Genomic DNA, 22,590 nt, shown 5'->3' on the forward strand with positions numbered 1-22,590 from the left:
ACACCAAAGAGAGATGACTTAAATGCTTTTTAAAAATAATTCCAAGTTTACATTTTAGAATGTTCTAAATGAATAGGGCATAGGGTGGATAACTAGGAATAGAACACAGCCACAAACTATGTTTCTAACTACAGCTCTAGAGGTGTACCTGCAAGTGTACAAGTTTGCGACTTAGTTCGCAAATGTTCGCTGAAACGATGGATTTGGAAAATGCCAAATCAACAAACTATGTTTGTAACGACACAACTTGTGACCTTAGTTGGCTAACAATAGTTTTGAAAATGCACCCCAGAGTGAGAGGTGGCAGTAACACACCAAAAACGTTTGTTGTCGACCACCGTTAAATAGGAAGAAAAAGAAAAAATCATCATTCAATCGTCGGCTAGACACCAGCCTTAGAGCTTTGTGAATGTCGGTGTCGTCACATATTGATCCGCGGTCGGTAAATGTAGCTTGTGTGGACGCTACTGCTCTACTTGACTAAAAAACTTGCTTTCATACTGAAAAGCTATTTGGTTTAAAAAGTAGTGATGTTATCGCCACACTACTGAGAAATGTAACTTTGACTCATTTTTTTTACATATAAAATCTCATAAAACATTTGATCAGATTTACATAATTATTTATTATTATTCTAGTCCCAATATATATATATATATATGTAAGGGTATAAGCTGAAAAGAAAATGAACGAATGAATGAATGTTCTTATCACTTTGTAACTGTATGTACTTGTATTCCAGTCTCTTGAAGAATACTTCATGAATTAAATATGTTTATTTCTTCTTTTCAATGCTAAGCCCCTCTCACTGGCAGAGCTGTGATAAAAACACAAAACGCTATTCGCTGTTTTTAAAAAAGGGGTGGGGCTACACTATGTCCCACCCTCTCTTTGTGTTTCCATTGAGATTACGGCAAACAATAAATAAAAAAGTTCAAAGCACTTCATGGTACCTTTAAATGTAAATCTCTACTCTAAATAATGCTGGGTTTTTAGTAACCAATGTCAGGTCAAACCCAACATTGGATTAATTTTAATTCAATTTTGACCATAGATATATACATTAGATGTCGCCTAGCCTATTTTTGTCTATTGGACGGAATGCGTCAATAGCGCCGCCATCTTGCTACAGGGTAGCGCTCCTTTGAAATGAATGCGGGACCAGGGTACAGTGGAGGACTGTGGCCATCCAAAGCCAGAGATATACACATATACACATATATCTATGATCGGGAATTTTCCTGGCTGTTAGTATGTGATTTTTTTTTTTCTAATTACGAAAATTATAATTTTACATCACTTTTCTACATTGATGGATCAGTGACCGCACGGGCATTCCTGACAAAAAGCTTGTGTTTGTGTGTACAGAAATGTACTATTCACCCTCCCTGTTAAATTTGATCTAATCCGTGTCCTGAAACACACCTCCTCTCCTGCTTTCACTTCTCATACTGACGGAGGGAGCGATTCGTTTGTGAATGAATCCCTCGAACGACTCTTTCACTAACGTTATCCGACAATAATACAAGTTTCTGGAAGCGCAGTATCTCGTTGTCATATTTCTTTTGCATTGTTTGCTGATTTTATTCAACAAAACTAGCTTAAGCCGAGTGTTTAGTGCGAGTTGGAGCTGCTTTGCCATATGATGAATGCAGTAAGTGACTGTTATCATCAATAACGTTACCTGTTTAGCACAAAAGTTCAGAACATACAAAAACAGAAAAAAACTTAATCTTACCTATGAAATGTTCAGCCTTTGTGCTTTGTTTTGTTTGTTAGCTCGTTACTACACCTGTAGACAGCACTAAAGTCCCGTATCTTCACGTAATAACACTGTCTTGACTAGTGCGGTTGAATGACATTTGTCCTGGGAGCACTGTACCAATGTGGCGGCGCTATTGACGTATGCTCAGGGTCCCTATGCGATATCTAGTGTATATATCTATGAATTTTGACTATACCTTAAATCCCAATAGTTGGATGTGTCCATATTTAACCCAACATTGGGTAACGACAACCCAGCATTTTTTTAGATCTCCAAATTGTCACTTTTTATCAATTTGATGCACACTTAATTAATTGCCTTAAAAATTGCATCAAATCTGCAACTTTAAAGCAACAAGAAGTAAACAATTGCATAACATTTATTTCAAGTTGAAATTTCAAGTACCTTTTTGTGGTTTTTATTACGTTGTTGTTGTGTTCAGGGAATGAAAAATGTTTGGCAGAAATATTACTTCAGGACCACCAAAAGAACTTTGGCCATCTCCATTATTAATACGGGAATATCAAAGAAGGTTTATATAACAGCTATGTTTCTTTTCAACACCTACAATCCACAATACGAGGTCAAAAATCTTGCTTCCCTCCCACTTTGTTTTGAATCTCATACCTGCCACTTTTATTCCACATAATATAGAGTATTTACATCATAATGTGTTTTTTAATCTCATAGATTGACTTCATATCTCTCAGTTCTAGTTTTTTTTTTTTTATCAGTGTCTATATACACCGTCTAGTCTTGCTTTGTATTTCAAAACATCTAAAAATTGTGACTATACTGTGTCTTTAAATTGTACATTTTGTGACTTATATATCTCATACTGTGGCTTTTTATCTTGCAAGGTGGCCTAGAATGTATCAATAATGTCTTCCCATTGCAATTGCGACTTTAAAATCTCACATTCTGGATTTATATCTATGTATTAAAGGGATAGTTCAGTCAAAAATGCTCTCATCATTTACTCTCCTTCATGTGGTTCTAGTTTCTGTTTTTATTTTTTGAAAGCTAAAGAAGATATTTTCAAGTACGCTAAAAAAAAAACTGGAACCATTAACTTCCATAGAAGTATAAACAAATTCTATGGTCACAGGTTTTCAGCTTCCTTCAAAATATTTGTGTTCAAAGCGGAAATGAAAGTCACAGGTTTAGAACAAGTGCACTGTAAGAAAATGCAGTGTTCCACACAATCACGACTAACAGATTAACATAACATATTTAAGTGAACTGAACATAAAGCAATTAAAGGGCCATGAAACCCCTTGTTTCAGAAGAGTCAGAAAAGTGGGCGTGCCCAGCTCTGTTTAGGGGGGAGTGTCAGAGGAAGAAAAGTGGGATGGTGTGGGAGTGTCTATTTGGGCACGTGCGAGTTTCAGAGTCAAAACACACACACACACAAACACGGGAGAAAGTGATGGTGTTTACATGGACATCTGTAGTCGAATTATTTGCCAAATTATTAAATGGTGGACTTTAACTGCAGTTTGGCTCTTTCATTCAGGGAATTTATTCATGCCCCTCGCGACAAACGAGATATTTGATTCGAAGAGCTGCTCTAAGCATGTATTTTTCATGCAAGGTTTGATACCGCACGGCGAATGAGAGAAAAAAAACCTCCGCATTTCCCGGAAACATAGATGCACACGGCAGGTAGCGTCAGAAAGCCGCATGTGTTATTCCGGTCACTAAATACGGTGAAAATCCTACACAAGGTTAAAGTTTGGTTGTGGTGCTAACATGTTTACACTCGGTGCAATAGTTAACTTAGTTCGATACAAACAAACTGAATAAACAAAGAGCACTGGTCGCTCACTTACCAAATCTGTAGAGACAGGACAATCACCAGCAACTAGAGCCGCGTCTTTATTAAGAGAAGACTACAAGCGAATCCGGATCTCAGCGTTTGCAGATGAGAACAGCTCTCAGGTAAACAATGTTCCTCCTTAGACACGCAAGTTATTGTTGTCGAGCGTCGCGTACACTGTTAATCCACACGTGACTCCAGCTGAGCTCTCACAGAGAGAAAATGAAAACAAAACATAACTGCTGCAAACTATAAAAGCAACACTTTACGCTTGTTTTGCCAATACAACGTGGCGTCTCTGTCGTCTAAACACTGTGACAGTAATGAATATTAATGAAGTTGCATAATGGAGCGCGCTGATTGGTTTGAACCAAGCTTTACTCATGCATTAATGCATCACACTGTAAGACGTAATAAGACTCACTCTGGCACAGACGCCCAGTCCGCACGCTGGAATACAACGCTATTATCTCATGACCGTGAAGCAGCTTTAAAAATTCGTTTCAAACAGGAAGTACGAATTTGCTTGAAATAACGCAAAAACAACCAATTTACACTTTTTAGTGAAATATAGGTGTCTTAATAGTGTTTTTAGCAGTGTGGGACACATATACGACTGTCAACAGCTCAAAAAATGTGTTTTGGTATTTCGTGACCCTTTAAGTTGCCCCAAATACATTTCAAGAATTGTGTTTCAGCTCATTTTAAATAGGTAGACGAGCAGAAATCAGAATTCATTTTTGGGTGAACTATCCCTTTAAACTGTGACTCCCAATTTTAACTCAGTATTTCCCAAAGTGACTCCTTATCTCGCAGTTGTGACTTTTGTTTCATGTAATTGCAACTTTATTCTTTATAATGTTGCTTTATGTTGTTAAATCTGACTTTTTGGCTTTTAACTGCCATTTTATGTCTTACAATGTGACACTTGCACACAGTTCCTCGTAATTGGCACTTCAAAAGTGGCAATAATTTCAAATTTACATCTGATAATGTGTTTTTTACTTCTTACATGGCTTTATATCTCTCAACCGTGGTTTCGCACCAAGAATATGACTCATAATTTTAAATTTAAGTCATAAAATGTGAATTACTGTATGTTACATACCACACTTTTGACATTATAAGGCACAGTATAGGTTCATATAATAGTTCAAATCTAATTTTCAACATTTATAGATTGTATGAAAATCTTAGAATACATTACAATAAAAAAATACAACAAAAAGTAACTTTCTTGTATCTATGACTTTATTTTTAATAAAGTAGTGGTAACACTTTACAATAAGGTTCATTAGTTAATGAATTTACTAACATGAACTAATCATGAACAACACTTGTGCAGCATTTATTAATCATACTTGAACAAATACTAATGCATTATTAACATTCAAGCTCATGCTTGTTAACATTAGTTAATGCACCATGAGTTAACATGAACTAACAATGAACAACTGTATTTTCATCACTTACATTTAATAACATGAATAAATACTGTAGTAAATGTATTGTTCATTGTTTGTTCACGTTAGTAAATGCATTACTTAACATTAACTAATAAACCTTATTGTAAAGTGTGACCAAAGTAGCTAATATTTAAAAATGTAAAAAAATCTCACAACTTTTACTTTATATGTCACAGTCTGATGTTTTACCTCTAATTGTGGCTCTATTCTAGAGTTGTGGCTCTGGATTTCACAAAGGGAATTTTGATCTTGGAGTTGTGAATTCTTACTCATAATATTGACTTTTTTATTGACTTCATATTAGATAATGGAGCTTTATATTACAAAACTAAAAGTATTTATCCCATAACTGCTACGTCAATTCCTTCTTAAATGTTTGTTTTATGTCTCATCCGTAATTTTTTTCTTATAATTTGACTTTTTCATTTATTTAATAGCAGTTGTGGCTTGTATATTTCATAGTTCTTATCTTGAAATCATGATTTTGTTTCTCATAATTGTAATTGTAATACACATAATGTAACTTTCAGTTTCATAATTGACAAGTTATATTACATCACATGATTTTTTGTTACCGCAATACGACGGTAATAATAGCATCGTTATATCTCAGAATGTAGCTGATCATTTAATTTACCATTTACAAAATCTCTCAAGTGTGGCTTTGCATTTAGTAATTGTGAATTTATTTGGCACAATGTGGTTCATTTCTACTATTTTTTTTGTACTATACAAACATATTTTTCCATCTAAAGATGCACATTAGATTTATGTGCAATACTGGAATATTGCATAAAATATTTGTGAATAAAGCAGAGTCCAATAAGATGAGAACAAAATCATCACTTTTTCATACCTTTTTTCTCACCCACTTCGAATGTTATTACTCCATTGAATGGGCATTATCAGTGATTATCAGCTAATAGATAAGAGCCAGTGTGGGCCTTCTGCGCCTACTAGTAGGTTCAGAATGCTGTTGTAATCCATCCACATGGTTTATCAACTATGCTAATAGAGAAGACTCCAGATCCAGACCGGTTTTTACATTACCGTGACGGTTGGGTTTAGAGTTGGGGCAGGGGTAGACAGACCTGGATTGGCTAATCTGGAGGACCGGGAGCATTTCCGGTGGGTCGTTGTTTGGCCGCGAGTGCCGGTGTCCCTAGCTGCCTGCCAGCAGTCGCACTTTTTTTTTCATTGATTTATTTATTTTACCATACCCTCCCTTGTTATATTTTTTTTTACCGCAGGTCCACTCTTTTATTTATTGTCTCACAGCATTAGAATGCAGCCCGCAGGTTGATGATGACATAATTATCATTGGACTTCCCAGCAGCAGCACCTTGCTCATCAGCAAAATCATTTGTTAAGAGATACGAGAGAGATGAAAAACCGCGCCAAGGTGGCGCTGAAAAGTTCAGAATTAAAAAAGCTGAGTATATTTGTCGTTAAAACCAGCAGCAACGAGAGTACATCCACACATGAAGGAGATGAAATGACCAGTAGATTATGGTTAAGCTATTTAGGAGCAGTGCAAAACAACTATCTGCAAACCACCGTTTATGTACCGAATGTTTTCTTGTACTGTAGCTCTTCATCAACAGCAGCCTCTAGTCCATTTTGCTGTTAACAGTGAAGAGCCAGGACCTGTAACGTTACCAAGAGAGTCATGAGCCCAACACACTAGAATGGGCAGGTAGGATTGTCACTGAATATAAGAATTTGAATTATTATTATTAATAAATATTACACTTGCTCAATGAAAAATGCCCTGAGACAATTAATGAAATCAGATGATTCGCTACACTAATAAATCTGACTGAACTCGATCAAAAAGCTGAAAATTGGGAAACCGATGAAGCCATCTTTAGAAAGTAATGCTGTGGTTAAAATGTCTGGCAGTTAACAGTGCAATACTTGTTTTATTCTTTATTTGTGTTTAAAGAGCCATAAAACCCCCCTATTTCAGCAGGGTGTGTTTTTACACCTCTAAGGCCCTATCATACACCCGGCGCAATGTGGCGCAACGCAATTGTTGTTTGCTAGTTTCAACTTGGCGCAAGAGTCGTTTTGACGTTTTGCCGCACGTTGTTTAAATAGCAAATGCATTTGAGCTCAAATGTGCACCCATAGGCGTTTTGGTCTAAAAAGGAAGGCGTTCTGCAGTGCATTGCTGGCGCATTGCTATTTTGAAAAACTATAATAAATTTTTCAATAGACCAGAACAAAGCCGGTCTATTGTCTAGCGCAGAGCACGTTATTTGTGCGCCTCGCTTACACACTGCTTAATACACACAAGATGTCGAGCAATACGCAAATATCTTTACATATATTATATATATATATAAATATTTTATATATAATATATATATATATATATATATATATATATATATATATAGGATATAATAAGGATATAAATATGAAGGATTAAAATATTACAAAACATTTTTTTCTAGCCTACATAAATTTAAAAACCATACTTTTATGCCTTCTTCATCTCGGGGGGCTTTTTCAGTCCATTCATATTAAATTGCTTTTGTATAATGTTATTATTATTAGCAGTATTATTTATTATATCCATATTTATATTTGTTTTATTAAAAACAAGCTTAGATTCGCCCACCTGCAGGTTTTAGACCATATGGGGGCACAGCATGTGTTTTAGGATATAGCTCAGGTTTTAGACAACACTTCGTTAATATTGTTCATTTATTCGATTGCTAGAAATTAGAACTGAATTTAGAAATAGTTTTGAAATGAATATTTGCGCTTAACAAACAAAATTAATTATTTATAGGCTAATTGATGTCTGTGCGTAAAGGTTTCCCTATGCAAGAGCGAAAGTGAAAGTAGATCCATTATCTCTCATTCTCACACAGTAGATGCTCTGTTTAACAGTTTTCTGTTAAAAAAAACTGTTTACTGTTTGCTTGTGAAATGTTCAGTTTTTCCATTTAGACTTACTTTACGTCCTGTAAATAGCAAATGCGCTAGGCGCGACGCAGCTGACTCTTAAAGGGTATGGGAGATGAGACTCTAATTTTTTATTCTCAAAACACACCTATAACTCATTAAGAAAATAAACTCAACCCTTTTAGACCATGCGCCATGGCGCAAAGCGGATTTTCCCGTCCTTAAATTAGCAAAAATGCGTTCTGACACGCCCTGAAAGCGTTTGCGCCCTGCGTTTTGCGCTCTGCACATGGACCGTCAAAATAGAGCCCAAGGGCTGAAAAGGAGTCCCGCTCCCTCCCTGGGGGTAGATGTTAATAAAATGCGATTAATGGAAAATTGTATAAATTATATAAATAATTCTTGTTAACTTCTGGCCGCAGCCATATGTGATCTATAGCTGAAGGCAGAGGGCCCCTACTGGCCCACATCTATCAGATGATAACCACTGATAACACCCATTCAATCAAGTTATAACAATCCAATCAGCTGTTTTTTCTTATATAATAAAATACTTGTGCTTCTTGAAGCCACAAAATTCACATGACTTTTTTGATGAAAATGCTGGAATTTATTTGGTAAATGTGTTTCCATTGTGGTTTATCTGCCTTTTTTCTTTCAGGATAAAAGGGTTATCCTTGTTATGCTCGTTTTCAAAATGTTTGCACATCTTGTCTTCTCCATTAAGCATTTTTTATTCTATATTCCAAAATGTGCATAGAAATAGGTGGATGCAGACTTGGATTAAGAATTCAGAGGCCATTGGGCACAATGTCTTGTAGACACCCTACCTGGCCGCACCCCTATAGTTGAATTAAATAATAAGATTAAAATCATATTTTTTAATAAAATTAATCTATAATGTATTGCCCGCATTTTTTAAATAAAGGATATACAGTACATATATTTCTAGTCTACAAAGATTTAACTTATTTTTAAAGCACACTTTAAAAAATATATACTTATACAACTAGTGAAAATGAATGTATTTTAATATACTTGTTCAGGTTCACTGAAGCAGTACTAAAATTTATATTTAAGGGTGTTTTTAATATATAACTACAAACTTATAGTGCATGTGATTTGGATATAACACCTCTCCAATCCAGTTCAGTTCTATGAATCTGAGTCTTCCATAATAATCATTAATGATTCCTACTTGTCTTCCTCGTGATGAAGAGTAGGCAAAATCCGATATGTAGTGGGGAAAAAAGAAGAGTGAGTTTATCAGATGCTGGATTCGAACTGGGTTCATGATCGATTGTGTCAAAACATGTTGCCATGCGCTTTATAAGCTACGCCACTCACACTGCTAATTTGCCATTCTCTTTAGTTATGCTGTCTCTGTCAATCAAACTGAGATAGGTGGGAATCACTCGACTAGCTCATTCCAAAGAGGTGCGCTATTTGCACTTAGCCTAAATAGACATTACAAAATCTGTGTCCCTCCCCCCACAACGGCCCAGAGTGCGCACTGGCCCCTGGGCCTGTTCCCATATTGCCCATGGGTTAATCTGGCCCTGGGTGGATGGAAACATACCTACAGTTACATTACCTACTGAACACAGTCAGTTGTGTCTCTTAAATCCCATTCATAAATTCTCTCATTTGGCCTCATGGGATAGTAAACTATCCATTGGATGCACAGCACAAAAAGTAGTAGGACATCCAAGCACTCCTCCCCTACTGTTTTTGAATACTATTCAGTCATAATACTTTGTTAACATAATGTTTTTAGGGGTTTTTAATCTTTTAGTGGATAAGACAGTGGCACTTACCCACTAGGCTATTGGCACTGACTACATATTAATTTGCATATTACTACATATTACAATTTTGATTGCACCACAAGTCTAAAAAACGACCGTCTTACCTCCTCCCATTGGTGGATGTATCTAATGAGCCTGGACAATCTCAACAACCGAAGCAGACTCAGTATTTTGGTGAAACGCACAATCCTCAACGCTCTTGCCGTCTTGTAGAAATCCGAGTCGATGCGTGTCTCCACAATGAGGAAGATGTAATCCACAGGGATGGAGGAGAGGAAATCCACGGCAAACCAGCTGCGCAAGTACCTGACCTTGATCTGCTGAGGGTCCAGGATGATTTCTGTACTGTCCTCTTTCACAATCCCCGTGCGGAAGTTCAGCACCAGGTCGACCAGGAAGAAGGTGTCGGAGACCACGTTAAACACTATCCAGGCGGGTGTGTGTTCGTCTTTGAAGAAGGTGATGCCCACGGGAATGATGATCAGGTTGCCCACCATTAGAAGAAGCATGATCAGGTCCCAGTAAAACCTGGAGGAAGAGATAAAGTGGATGCTTATTGTAGTTTTTAATGGCTTAAGGATGGAAGATTATGTATTGATCTTTGGAGGCATAAATGATTAGAGGGAATTAAAGACTTAAAAAAAAGATTTTAAGTATAGCAGAAGATTTTTAAGAGCAGATCATTTTATTTGCAGAAACAAAATGTTCATTCAGGGCATTTAAGTCCAAATACATGCACTACAGATGCATTTGGTAAGCTAAAATTGCCCCATAGTGTATGTGTGAATGGGAGTGTATGGATGTCTCCCATTGTTGGGTTGCAGCTAAAAGGACATTCACTTATTAAAACATATGCTGGATAAGTTGGCGGTTCATTTCGCTGTGGCGGCCCCTGATGAATAAAGGGACTAAAAGAAAGAAAAGAACATTCATTGATTCGTTTTCCTTCAGCAACTATTCAGCCATTTGTTTTACACAGCTGATGCCCTTCCAGCTGCAACTTAGTACTGGGAAAGACCTATACACTCTCACATTCACACACACTACGGCCAATTTAGCTTATTCAATAAACCTATAGTGCCTGTCTTTGGACTGTGGGGGAAACTGGAGAACCCAGAGAAACCTACGCCAAAGAAGCAAAAGTAATACTGAAAATTAGTAATAATCAGTAATAATTAACAAGAATTAATAATAAAAATGATCAATATTAGCATTAAAATAAAAATAAAACAATTAAAACTAGTTTGTTTGTATAACATATTTAATTACATAAAATATTACAACATTTTTACAGTTGTTAATAATATTTGTGTTCATTGGTGATAATAATAATTGTTTTGTAAAAAAGAACTAAAAATATGTTAAATAATTGTAACACTTTACTTGAAGAGGTGTTCATAAGATCATAAAACCTTTATAATAATGAATGTCATCATGAATATGAATGAGATTTTGTGCATGCTTTTCTATAACAAACAATGTCATCTTTGCATTTAAAATGACATAATTGACCAAATAACAGTTGTCATAGGAATGAATCTCATTCACATTCATGTCATGTCATGATTATATGATCATATCGCTGTCAAACATTGTCCCATTTGGGGGGGGGGGGGGGGGGGGTTATGCTGTTGTGTTTTTGTACTGTCGTTGTATCTGCACTGTCTGTATTTTGCACAGTCTGGAGCCAGCACCTAAGCTTTTCACTCATAGCACATGTGCTGCTGATGTGACAATAAAAGTGTTTTGATTTGATTCATGAACATCTCCTTCAAGTTAAATGTTACCAAATAAACTTGAACGAAAAATGAAAATGTGGCACTTTCAGCAGTTAATTTAAAATGATTACAAATGAAATAACGTTACAGTGCTGAGCATATATAAGTACACCCCTCACAAATCTCTTTTATTTAATATTTGTAATAGGAAGCTATATAATATTGTTTTTGTGCATATAAATTACTAAAGTCAAATCTGGGGCTTATCTAACAAATTAACTTACGATAATGGTCCAAAAACTAGTACAACCAAATTTATATGGTGTAAAAATATATTGAATACAAAATTTAGGCAAAAGCAAGATAATGGAAAAATTTAGTTGAATATTTTGCTTGAATTTAATTGGATTATCTTTCAATTTCTAAAGATGTTTGGTGACTAAAATATTACTTTAAATATATATATCTGTTCAATAAATCTGTATTGTTTAAATGCACCAAAATACATTGCCTATATACACTGAGAAATTGATCATAATATTCATTTTCAAAATGGGGTGTAGTCAATTGTGCTGAGCACTGTATATAAAATATTTAAAGAAAACTACAAAAGTGACAGCAGAATGGCTACAGCTTAACCAAAAATAAAACAAAATAGAAAACTGATCATTTATTAATAAATATATGTTCACATTATAATAAATAAATAAATATAATGATACATACAGAATCAGTATATGTTAATCACAGAAATGTGTCACAAAAAGAAGAACTTTACTTTAAACAGCAAACTTTATACTTCGATATGCTCATAAATCGTGTTTTAAATCTTGGTTTGTGTGTAGGATGATAAACAATCTGCTGTATTTTAAACCGATCCCACGCAGAACTGGAAAGCTAAACTGATGCGCTGGCTACACCAAGGTCATCATGAGTTCAATTTACACGGAAAATAACTGATAAGATACAAGCCTTTAAAACTCTGTTAAACATCTGCCATCATTTCTTAAAATAACTGTAGCATGAAACACTATTATAAAGATTTTTATATAAAAAATTATTATAAATATCTATAAAAAAAGTGACCTTTTTATTTAGGAATTGTGAAGTGAAACCTGAGTTTTTGTCTTATTATTGCGATTTTGTGTCTCATAAAATTGCTTTATATTTCTCAAAAGTATCTCTATACCTCGAAAGACGTCATATTTGCCAGTTTCCTTTCCATAATTGCCAGTTTTCCTTTCCAAAAACTAATATTTAATAATGTGGATTTGTCTCCCGCGATTTAACTTTCTATCTTTCAACTGCAGCTTTGCATTACACAATTTTGACTTTTTATCTAGCTTTTTATCTAGCAATAGCTTTTAGAAAGCCCTACATCTCTCTTACGTTTCATGAAGTGACTCCATATTTTGCTATTGTGACTTAGCTTTTATTATAAATATTGAACCAGAAAGGTCAAGGGTTCAAGTCCCAGGGCATAACTGATAAGACTCAAGCCTTAAAAGCACTGATAAACGCAAATACAATCATCTGCAGTCATTTCCTCAAAATAAGTATTACGATGTCAGTAATCACAAACAGTAATCTAAAACCCGTCCTCAGGATTCCTGGTGAAGGCTTCATGAGCTCAGGCCCCCAGACCAATGCTGGAAATGGCTGGCTGTCTGGCTATTACTTCTTGTTTATGGATGAGTTCCCTGTTTGGTAATTGGATGTGTCGTATGTATGTAAATGAAAGGGGCTGGAAGGCATCCAGGAGACCTCTGGCAACACCGCCATTTCATCAATAAAGGATCTGCTGGGTGAGACGTTTACACAAAAACAAGCCGCCATAATTGCTGAACGCCGCATAAATTACCCCATTGGCCTCGCCAAGCCAAAATGAGCCTTTTCTGGTTGTGTGAAACATTGAGTAATGCTACTAATATTTCATGGTACTTAACGGTATTTGTCTGACTCTTCCCCCAGTGTGCTAATAATTGTTTACATTTTTGAGAGACACTCTCTGGCCTTTTTATTAGGTACACCTTGATAGTATTATTTAGACCCTTGTTTTGACATCAGAACTGCTTGAATTCCATATGATTTAAGGCTCTGGTATACTTCAAATGAAGGTCTTTTTTTGTTTTTCATTGGAGGGCAAAATGAAGCGGATGGATTGTAGTTTATGTAATGTGTAATTATGTATCGCATTTATAGTGTATAGCCGTACACCCAAAGCACTTCACAATCATGACAGAGGTCTCTCTCTATCCCCAGTGTACAGCATCCACTTGGATGATGCGACTGCAGCCACAGGACAATGGCAGCAGTGCATTCCCCACACACCAGCTATAGGGGAACTGGAGAAACAGTGATAGAGCCAATTCGGTGAATAATTAGGAGGCCATGATGTGTAAGGGCCAATCATGGAGGGAATTTGGCCAGGACACTGAGGTTACACCCCCACTCTTTATGAGAAGAAGGATTTTTAATGACCACAGAGAGTCAGGACCACTGTTTAACTTCTCATCTGAAAGACGATGCTCATTGACCGTATAGTGTCCCCTTCACTATACTGGGGCATTAGGACTCATACCAAAGGTTGAGCACACTCTGATGGCCTCACTACTTTAGCAACCTAGTTTTCCCATGTGGTCTCCCATCCAGGTACTGACCAGGCTCAGCTCTGCTTAGCTTTGCTTAGCTTCAGTAAGTAACTGGTCCTGGGCTGCAGGTCAATATGGCTGTTGATATGGCTTTACTGTTTTCAGAAACTCCACCAACCTATGATGTACTCTCTAAACACAATTTTCTTTTTTTTTTGATAAAAATATGGCAAACAACCTTCTCCAGTAAGTTGCTAACCTGACAAGATGTACCTCTATGGAGCGCCATATCTTTATTTTGTTATATATTTGCCCTATACAGACACTGGTATCAACAATGTGTACACGGTAACAAAAATGACACGGTGCAAATGACACCATGGTTTTGGCAATCTGTTTCGAAATGCCAAAACAAACTCAAAATGAAATCAAATTCAGTTCATTCTTTCATTTTAAATCTACTGGGGGATTTATTTTTGGCGCTGTTTGATTTATGTAGTGTGTTGTGAGGATTTGTAACCAACAACTGGGCATGAGGATGCACGTTTTAATCGTTTCATCTCATGTCATGTGTCGTAGAGCTCAACAACCAATTATATGTCTGCAAAGCTTCACAACATTCAACAGAAACTCTACCATGTTTTTATTTTTTTCTATTGTGATGTTGATCAGTAGGAACACAGAATCTCTTTCATTCACAGATTTTAAAGAGACCCTATAATGAAAATCATCCTTTGGAATCTGTTTGGACTGACCTACGTGTAGGTAAAGTGTGCACAAAGTCAAGACAATAAGTCAATTTTTTTTTTTTCATTTCCTGACATTACAATAGGATTAAAATCCTTCCCACCGCAACTTGACGTAGGAGTGCAGTTTCTCCACCCACCAAATTGATTAACATGTCTCCGTAGTAACGCGTATAATCATATCAACAAGACACGATGTGCGCAAAGCTATCAGGATTAAAAGATCTGTCCAGCTCTCTTATCATTCATCATCAAATGTGAGTGTGAATAAGTGAAAAATGTTTTTAAAACAGTGCATTTTATCATCTTTATCACCACAGCCGCATGTCAGTACAATTATAAAAGAAGACGCTTCAATCCCCGTTTGTGAGAATAAATGAGTTTTACAAGTTTTAAAACAGTGCATGTTTGTAATGAAATACAGTGATTTTACCGTCTTTACTTTATCACCCCAGCTGCATGTCCGTACAATTATAAAAGACGCTTCAATCCCAGTTTGTGCACTTGAATCAGGTTTATTTTGTACATTAACATAACTGACATCCATACAGCCGTGGATATAGACATGTATCTTGTCACATTTGCCATGCAAAAACAATGCAATGTTAACCGCGCGTGCTGTGTGTTTGTTTGTGTGAGTGTGTGTTTGTGTGTGTGTGTGTGTGTGCATGAATTTTGTGTGTGCATGAACTTTGTAACTACATTGTGTGTGACTCATCGTGGCAGAAAGGCTTGAATCAACTCCACAACAAATACATCAAATAATCATTGGGAAGTTCTGACAGTAGTATTTCTCACAAATACTACGTGAGATTTGCTTCCTTCATGTTTGTCACTGTGCTGTTTATCTGACACAGCCAAAGATGGAGACACTCTAACAGGCACGTGGGAACGGTGGGCGAAAAGAACTAGCATTAAAGGCACAGGCCACAAAAACAGCTACGCTGTGTTCAGAGCAGAAAATTCCAATATTCTGGATTGTATAATAAATTACCTGATGGGTGCTTTGAGCTAAAACTTTACAGACACATTCTAGAGACACAAAAGATGTACCTTAAATCTTGAAAAGGGGATAGAGTAGGTGGCCTTTAAAAAAAAAAAAAATGAAAGATTGAAGACTGTGCTGCATTAATCTATTATTTTCTTTTAGAAAACACACAAACACACACATGTACTTTTATAGTTTTGATTCTCTTTTGTTCATCAACTTTAAGCTGCTTTGACACAACCTATATTATAAAAAGCTCTATAGACATAAAGATAATTCAATTTAATTAAAAAAATTTATATATGGGGGAACTGCCATCTGCGTGAAACATTCAATAGACAATTTGATAGATTGTAATATATGCAGCTTCTTGATGGAATGTGCAATAAGAATTGCAATTTAAAAAAAAAATGTAGTCTGAATGGGGCTTTAGATTCAACAAGGTCCACATTAAGCAAATCTCCCATTCCAGCTCAACCCAAAGGTGCTCTACTGGATTGACATCTGATGTCAGGGGTGGCCATTAGGTATAGTGGACTCATCCCTATGTTCACAAACCAGCTGAGAGGATTTGAGCTTTGTGACATGGAACATTATCCTGCTGGAACTAGCAGCCATCACTAGATGACTACACTGTGGTCATGAAGGGATGGACATTGTCTTCAATTATGCTCAGATAGGTTGTGGCTTTTAAACATTTCTCAACAGGTACTAAAGGGGATCACCAGCAGCCTCAGCTGTTGATATGCCAAACGCTGACTCTACCATCCAAATTTTGCAGCAGAAATTGAAACAAGACAGACCAAGCAACCTTTGTCCAATCTATTTTAGCCCAATCATGAAGTATCCCAAGTGAAATGGAGCCTCAGTTTGTTTCTTAGCAAAATAGAAGTGACAGCAGTGTGGTTTTCTGCTGCTGTGGGCTCTTCAGTAACTATGTTTACATTGACATCAGTAATCTAATTCATTAATTTTGCTTCAGCTTCGTTTTTTTATTCACGAGGAGTCGCCACAGGGGAATGAACCGCCAACTTATCCAGCATATGTTTTTACACAACCTTTCCAGCTACAACCCAGTACTGGGAAACACCCATACACTCTCACAATCACACACATACACTACGGCCAATTTAGTTTTTTTCAATTCACCTATAGCACATGTCTTTGAACTGTTGAGGAAACCAGAGCATCTGGAGGAAACCCACGCGATCACGGGGAGAATATGCAAACTCCATACTGAAATGCAAACTAACCCAGCTGGGACTTGAACCAGTGACATTCTTGCTCTGAGCCACCGTGCCACCCCAATAGTTGAACTTTGCCTTAATAAGACAATAATTTGATTAAGGTGTTTACACAAGTTGGTTTTCAAATGTTTCTTTCATGTTCTCGTTTTACATGTTATAGTACATATTTCGATTAACGTCATTGCATTACTAGATGCTAGTTTCCTCTGCCAGTTCACGCAACAACAGTTTGTGTTTGTCATGGCACCATATGTGATTATGGGTGTTTCATTTTTAGTATTGCCACAAGTTCAACTGCAGTTAATTTCTCACAATATGGGCTCTGTTTTATTGATCTAGGCACAAAGTCTAAAGCGCATGGGGCAAAAGCATAAATGGTGTGTCTGAGTTCAAGTTTGCTGTTTAAGGAGGAAAACTACGATGTGAGCCCCGGCGCATGATCTAACAGGCTTGTACTTATTCTCTTAATGAGTTATGGGTGTGTTTTAAGCATAACGTGCATTAAACCAATCAGAGTCTCATTTCCCATTCCCTTTAAGGTTCAGTTGTGTTGCGCCACGATGGATTTGCTATTTACAGGGTTGACTTTGTAAGTGGAAAAACTGAACGCTTCACTTGCGAGAAAACAGTTTAACAGACCATCTGCAGCGCCAGGACAAAGAACAAGCCTCCTCCATTCGGCCTCTTTACTTTCTCTTTACTTCACTTTTACTCTTTACTTTCATGGATAAGGAAACGATGTTTTACGCACTCCACTGAAGACATTCATCAGCCTACATATTTAATTTAGTTTATTAAGCGCAAAAATTTGTTTCTAAATTCAGTTTTAATTATCACACAAATAACTGAACAATAATAACAAAGTGTGAGTAATATCCAAACACACGTCCTGTTCTTATGCCCCATATGATGAAGCATACATCTCCAAAACCCAACAGGTGGACCAATCTAAACTGTTTTTTATTAAAACAAATATAAATATGCATATAATAAATAATACTGCTAATAATAATAACATTATACAAATGCAAATTGTCATGAATAAACTGAAAAAAAAAACCAACATGAAGAAGACATGGAGGCAGTGGTTTTTATATTTTTGAAGAAAATAATATTTTTGTAACATTCTAATTCTCAAATTTTTTTCTTATGTAAAGATATTTGTGTATTGCTGTACATCCTGTGTGTCTTAAGCAATGTGTAAGCATTTAGGCCTGCATAGGCGCATAACTAATGCACTCTGCGCTGGACTTTAGACCAGCTTTTAGTTGGTCAATGGCACTGTCTATTTTAGTTCTTCAAAATAGCAACATGCCAACAATACACCATAACACATCTTCTTTTTAGACCGGAACACCCATCAGTCCACAAAGAGGTGCAAATGGATTTGCTATTTAAACAGCATGGCGCAAAACGTGAAAATTAGGGTTGCGCTGGTCTAAAAATAGCAACAAATCGCACCAAACACGTCTTGGGCCTTATTGTGCCGGGTGTATGATAGAGCCTTGTGCATGCAAACAGATAACGGCAGATACAAATTCTCCAGCAACAGGTCACCCCTGCTAGTTCATTCACTAACTTTTCATTAAAACCATCCTTGACGCACTGAGGCACCGAATAAGAGCATAGTCATCGTTTCCAGCTTGCACCAAACATGGGCTCTCTTGCTTGAGGATATTACAACACAATCTCACAGCAATTCATAACTTTTTCATTTAGTGGCTAATTCGTATGAATTCGTACGATCTAATTTGTTCATTTTAGTAAGATTTGCTCTTCCCCCAATGACGGTTGAGTTTAGGGGTGGGGTTAGGTGCCACGCCTCCTTTTTAAAATCGTACAATTTCATATGACTGAACTCATACGAATTCGTACGAATTAGCCACTAAACTGGCAAAACGTAAAATACTTACGTTTTCTCGTGAGATCAGGCTGGATATTATCATTTGTTTGTTGTCTGACAACTTTCGTGTGAGCATCCTGTTGCAAAATGTAGCAAAAAGTTCTGCAAGACTGTAGTAGTTTGAATAAGGTGTTTACATGTCTGTACTGCACTTAGATAATGCAGGAAATAATAGGAATACTCCATAAGTCTTAATTCAATTTCTGTTTTGTTTGATTATGACTTTAGTCCCTAAGCCTCAAGCTGGATTCCTGGAGGGCTGCAGCTCTGCACAGTTTTGCTCGAACCCTCACCAAACACAGCTGATCCAACTAATCAAGGTTTTCAAGACTACTAGAGACTATTAAGCAGGTGTGAGTTCGAGGTGGTTAGAACTAAACGGTGCGGAGCTGCAGCCCTCCAGGAATTGAGCTTGAAATTACTGCTTTTGTCAGATTAAAGTTATCAAAAATACATAGCAGAGTCTAAATTAAAGTATTGTCTTAATAGTATTAAAGTGAGAGTGTTGAATATCAATGTTTGTGACGTTGTGCATTTAGAGATGCTCTTCTGCAAACATCAACAAGATCTTCAGCATCTTCAGAAATTTTTCAGCCTCTCTTTGGATCTTTTCTCCTTTCAGATCATTCTCTCTAAACTCTACAAACCCACTATGCTTTTTTATGTTTAAAATACTTTTAATAGACATCCAGGGCGAAGCAGTGGCGCAATAGGTTGGCGTTTCTGTGTGGAGTTTGCATGTTCTCCCTGCGTTCGCGTGGGTTTCCTCCGGGTGCTCTGGTTTCCCCCACAGTCCAAAAACATGCAGGTGAATTGGGTAGGCTAAATTGTCCGTAGTGTATGAGTGTGTGTGTGGATGTTTCCCAGAGATGCGTTGCGGCTAGAAGGGCATCCGCTGCGTAAAAACTTGCTGGATAAGTTGGCGGTTCATTCCGCAGTGGCGACCCCGGATTAATAAAGGGACTTAAGCCGACAAGAAAATTAATGACTGAATAATAGACATCCAAACATAGAAGTTTTGGTTGACACAAGCCTAAATCTAGGCGGTCAGTGAAATATTAATAAACAATTTGATCTGATTATTTAGCCGCTCTAATTTGAAGTGTACATCCTCAGTGAAGTGCCATTTACCAAAATCCAACACAAGGCTGTTATAAGGCTAAAAATAAATATAGCAGATCATAACATCAGAGGGGCAATGTATTAAGTTTACACTACATTTACCTCAGGAGTCAGCTGGAGGTCACTGCCTGAAAACAAAGGGAACATATAATGTTCAGAATAGTTTTTGATTTAATAATATTATGATAATGTAATAAAAGGAAGGTGTGCATTTCTCATTTAAACACACATGTGCATTCTCTGAAGCAGATGAGAGTCTTTTAGTGTTTGTTTTCACTGCTGTAAAGCTTTGTCGAATGTTTAACAATCACAGGTTTTGTAATAAAGCAGGCAAGAAGCAACAAGTTATTGATTTCGCTGACATAAAATGTATTGAAATGGAAGTTTTCGCATGCTTGTTTTGACACTTACAGCCGCTGCTAAGAATGACACTAATAAGGTTGAGGCTTGAGTCTGTGTTTGTAACTCGCAGTCATTTGGATTCTAAGCTTGGATTAAAGTAGTGTCTTTCATTTGATTTTCTTATCTCCCAGTGAGGGGTAGATTTAAGGGCAGGGTTTTGGTCCACGTCTCCTTTTTAAAAAGCGAACGTTTTCATACAAATTAACTTACATGGATTCCTACAAATTATGCCATTTTGTTTCCTGTTGACATTGGGCTGCTTAATTAGGGAATGTTATTTAATTTCCGACCTGTAACTGAATCAGTCCATTTAATGCAACATTATATGCAAAGACAAATTCTGAAAAGCATTTCATAGGTTTTTTCGTGTACACAATATGTAAAATAGGGGTGGCACATTGGCTCAGTGGTTAGCACTGTCATCTCACAGCAAGAAGGTCGCTGGTTCGAGTCCCGGCTGGGTCAGTTAGCATTTTTGTGTGGAGTTTGCATGTTTTTCCCGCTTTCATGTGGGGTTTTCACCGGGTGCTTTGGTTTCCCCCAAAGACATGTGCTATAGGAATATACTAAATTGGCCATTGAGTATGAGTGTGTGTGTGTTAATGAGTGTGTATGGGTGTTTCCCAGTACTGGGTTGCAGCTGGAACGGCATCTGCTGTGTAAAACATATGCCGGAATAATTGGCGGTTCATTCTACTGTGGCGACCTCTAAAATAGAGACTAAAGGCTGATTTATACTTCTGCATCGAGTGATCTGCATGACCCATGGTGCATGCCTTGAACGTACTGTAGTCCTGCATTTATACTTCAGCGTGATGTTTGTGCTGATTCGCTATAACACTTCCGAAACGCTAGCTGGCAGTAGGTGTTTATGTTCCTCTGTGACAAGTTTCTTTGTGGGTTTTAGAATTTTTCTTAATGTTACCTTAATAAACACGTACCTAAAACTTTCTCATTTTGAGGCGGAAACTGGCAGATGTTCAAAATCAAGGTAAACACAAAACAACAGTTTCCATCTAGAGCTACTTCACGGAACTCGACACTTGTAAATACTCGCTCCAATGGGTTAAAGTAGCTCTCGGTCCCACCCACACTGGTTACAGCTACCACGCTGACCAATCACAGAGCTTGCGCTACGTGCCGTTGTGACTTGGTTACATTTTTTGAGAAGTGCACGGAGGCTGCGCCTGACCATACGGGTGTGCTTGACGCAGAAGTATAAATCAGCCATAACGGAATGAACCGCCAAATTATCCAGCATATGTTTTACACAGTGGATGCCCTTGCAGCTGCAAACCATCACTGGGAAACATCCACACACATTCATTTACACGCACACACTACTGAATTTAGCTTACCCAATTCACCTATACTGCATGTCTTTGGACTTGTGGGGGAACCGGAGCACCCGAAGGAAACCCACTTGAATAAGGGGAGAACATGCAAACACAGAATTGCAAACTGACCCAGCTGAGGTTCAAACCAGCGACCTTCTTGCTGTGAGGCGACAGCACTACCCACTGCTCCCCCGCATCTCCCTAATTTTAAATGAGTAACTAAAACAAACAGCAAACATCTTTTTTTTGAGTGTGCTTAGATTCCCTTGTGAAATCAGGCTGGGGATTTTGAGACTTTTCTGCTACAACAACCCTTTCATTTCTGACCCTGATTTACGCCACAAACATTAATCGCCTTTATTTCTAGTGTGGCGAAGAGCTGGTTGGATAATAAATTCCAGTCCTTCATTGCTGAGTTGTAATTAAGCAGGAATCGATCACACAGAGGCTTGATAAACAGCATGGATTGAAAAGAAAGAATGAGGCTCTCAGCATTTCAGAGTGCTCCAGGGGGATTAGATGTTGTTTTCACACCAAAGACAAGAAATTAAAAAAATATATATATTTTTTAAAATCTATAAATAGGTTATATGTTTTTTTTTTTTTTAAACTGTTAATAAAACAATCGGATAAATTCTAAAAAGCAAATTAACAATGATCTCGAGTATCGCATCATGATACCGTTTCATACAGTTACTGTTTCTGTACCTGAAAAAAATGTTTTAAAAAAATGTATATTGAGGTGACGCGGTGGCGCAGTAG

General features: G+C 37.1%; 2 protein-coding genes across 3 annotated transcripts in view; both read right to left on the bottom strand.

Annotated features, from left to right (window-relative positions):
* Positions 1-22,590, bottom strand: part of parp6b (poly (ADP-ribose) polymerase family, member 6b) — a 549,184-nt gene that overhangs the window by 170,825 nt on the left and 355,769 nt on the right. The window lies entirely within an intron of this gene.
* The window catches only part of hcn4l (hyperpolarization activated cyclic nucleotide-gated potassium channel 4l), a 104,924-nt gene that overhangs the window by 54,051 nt on the left and 28,283 nt on the right, over positions 1-22,590 (bottom strand). For both annotated transcript variants that reach the window (XR_015526573.1, XM_087312426.1), the window contains exon 2: positions 9,879-10,302. Coding sequence is in view for 1 of the 2 variants with exons in the window: in XM_087312426.1 (XP_087168552.1) it covers positions 9,879-10,302 (424 nt within the window). In the remaining variant the exon portion in view is untranslated. The remainder of the gene's footprint in view (positions 1-9,878; positions 10,303-22,590) is intronic.

This window comes from Danio rerio, chromosome 25 (assembly GCF_052040795.2).
Source record: "Danio rerio strain M-AB ecotype USA chromosome 25, GRCz13ab, whole genome shotgun sequence".
Lineage (NCBI taxonomy): Eukaryota > Metazoa > Chordata > Actinopteri > Cypriniformes > Danionidae > Danio > Danio rerio.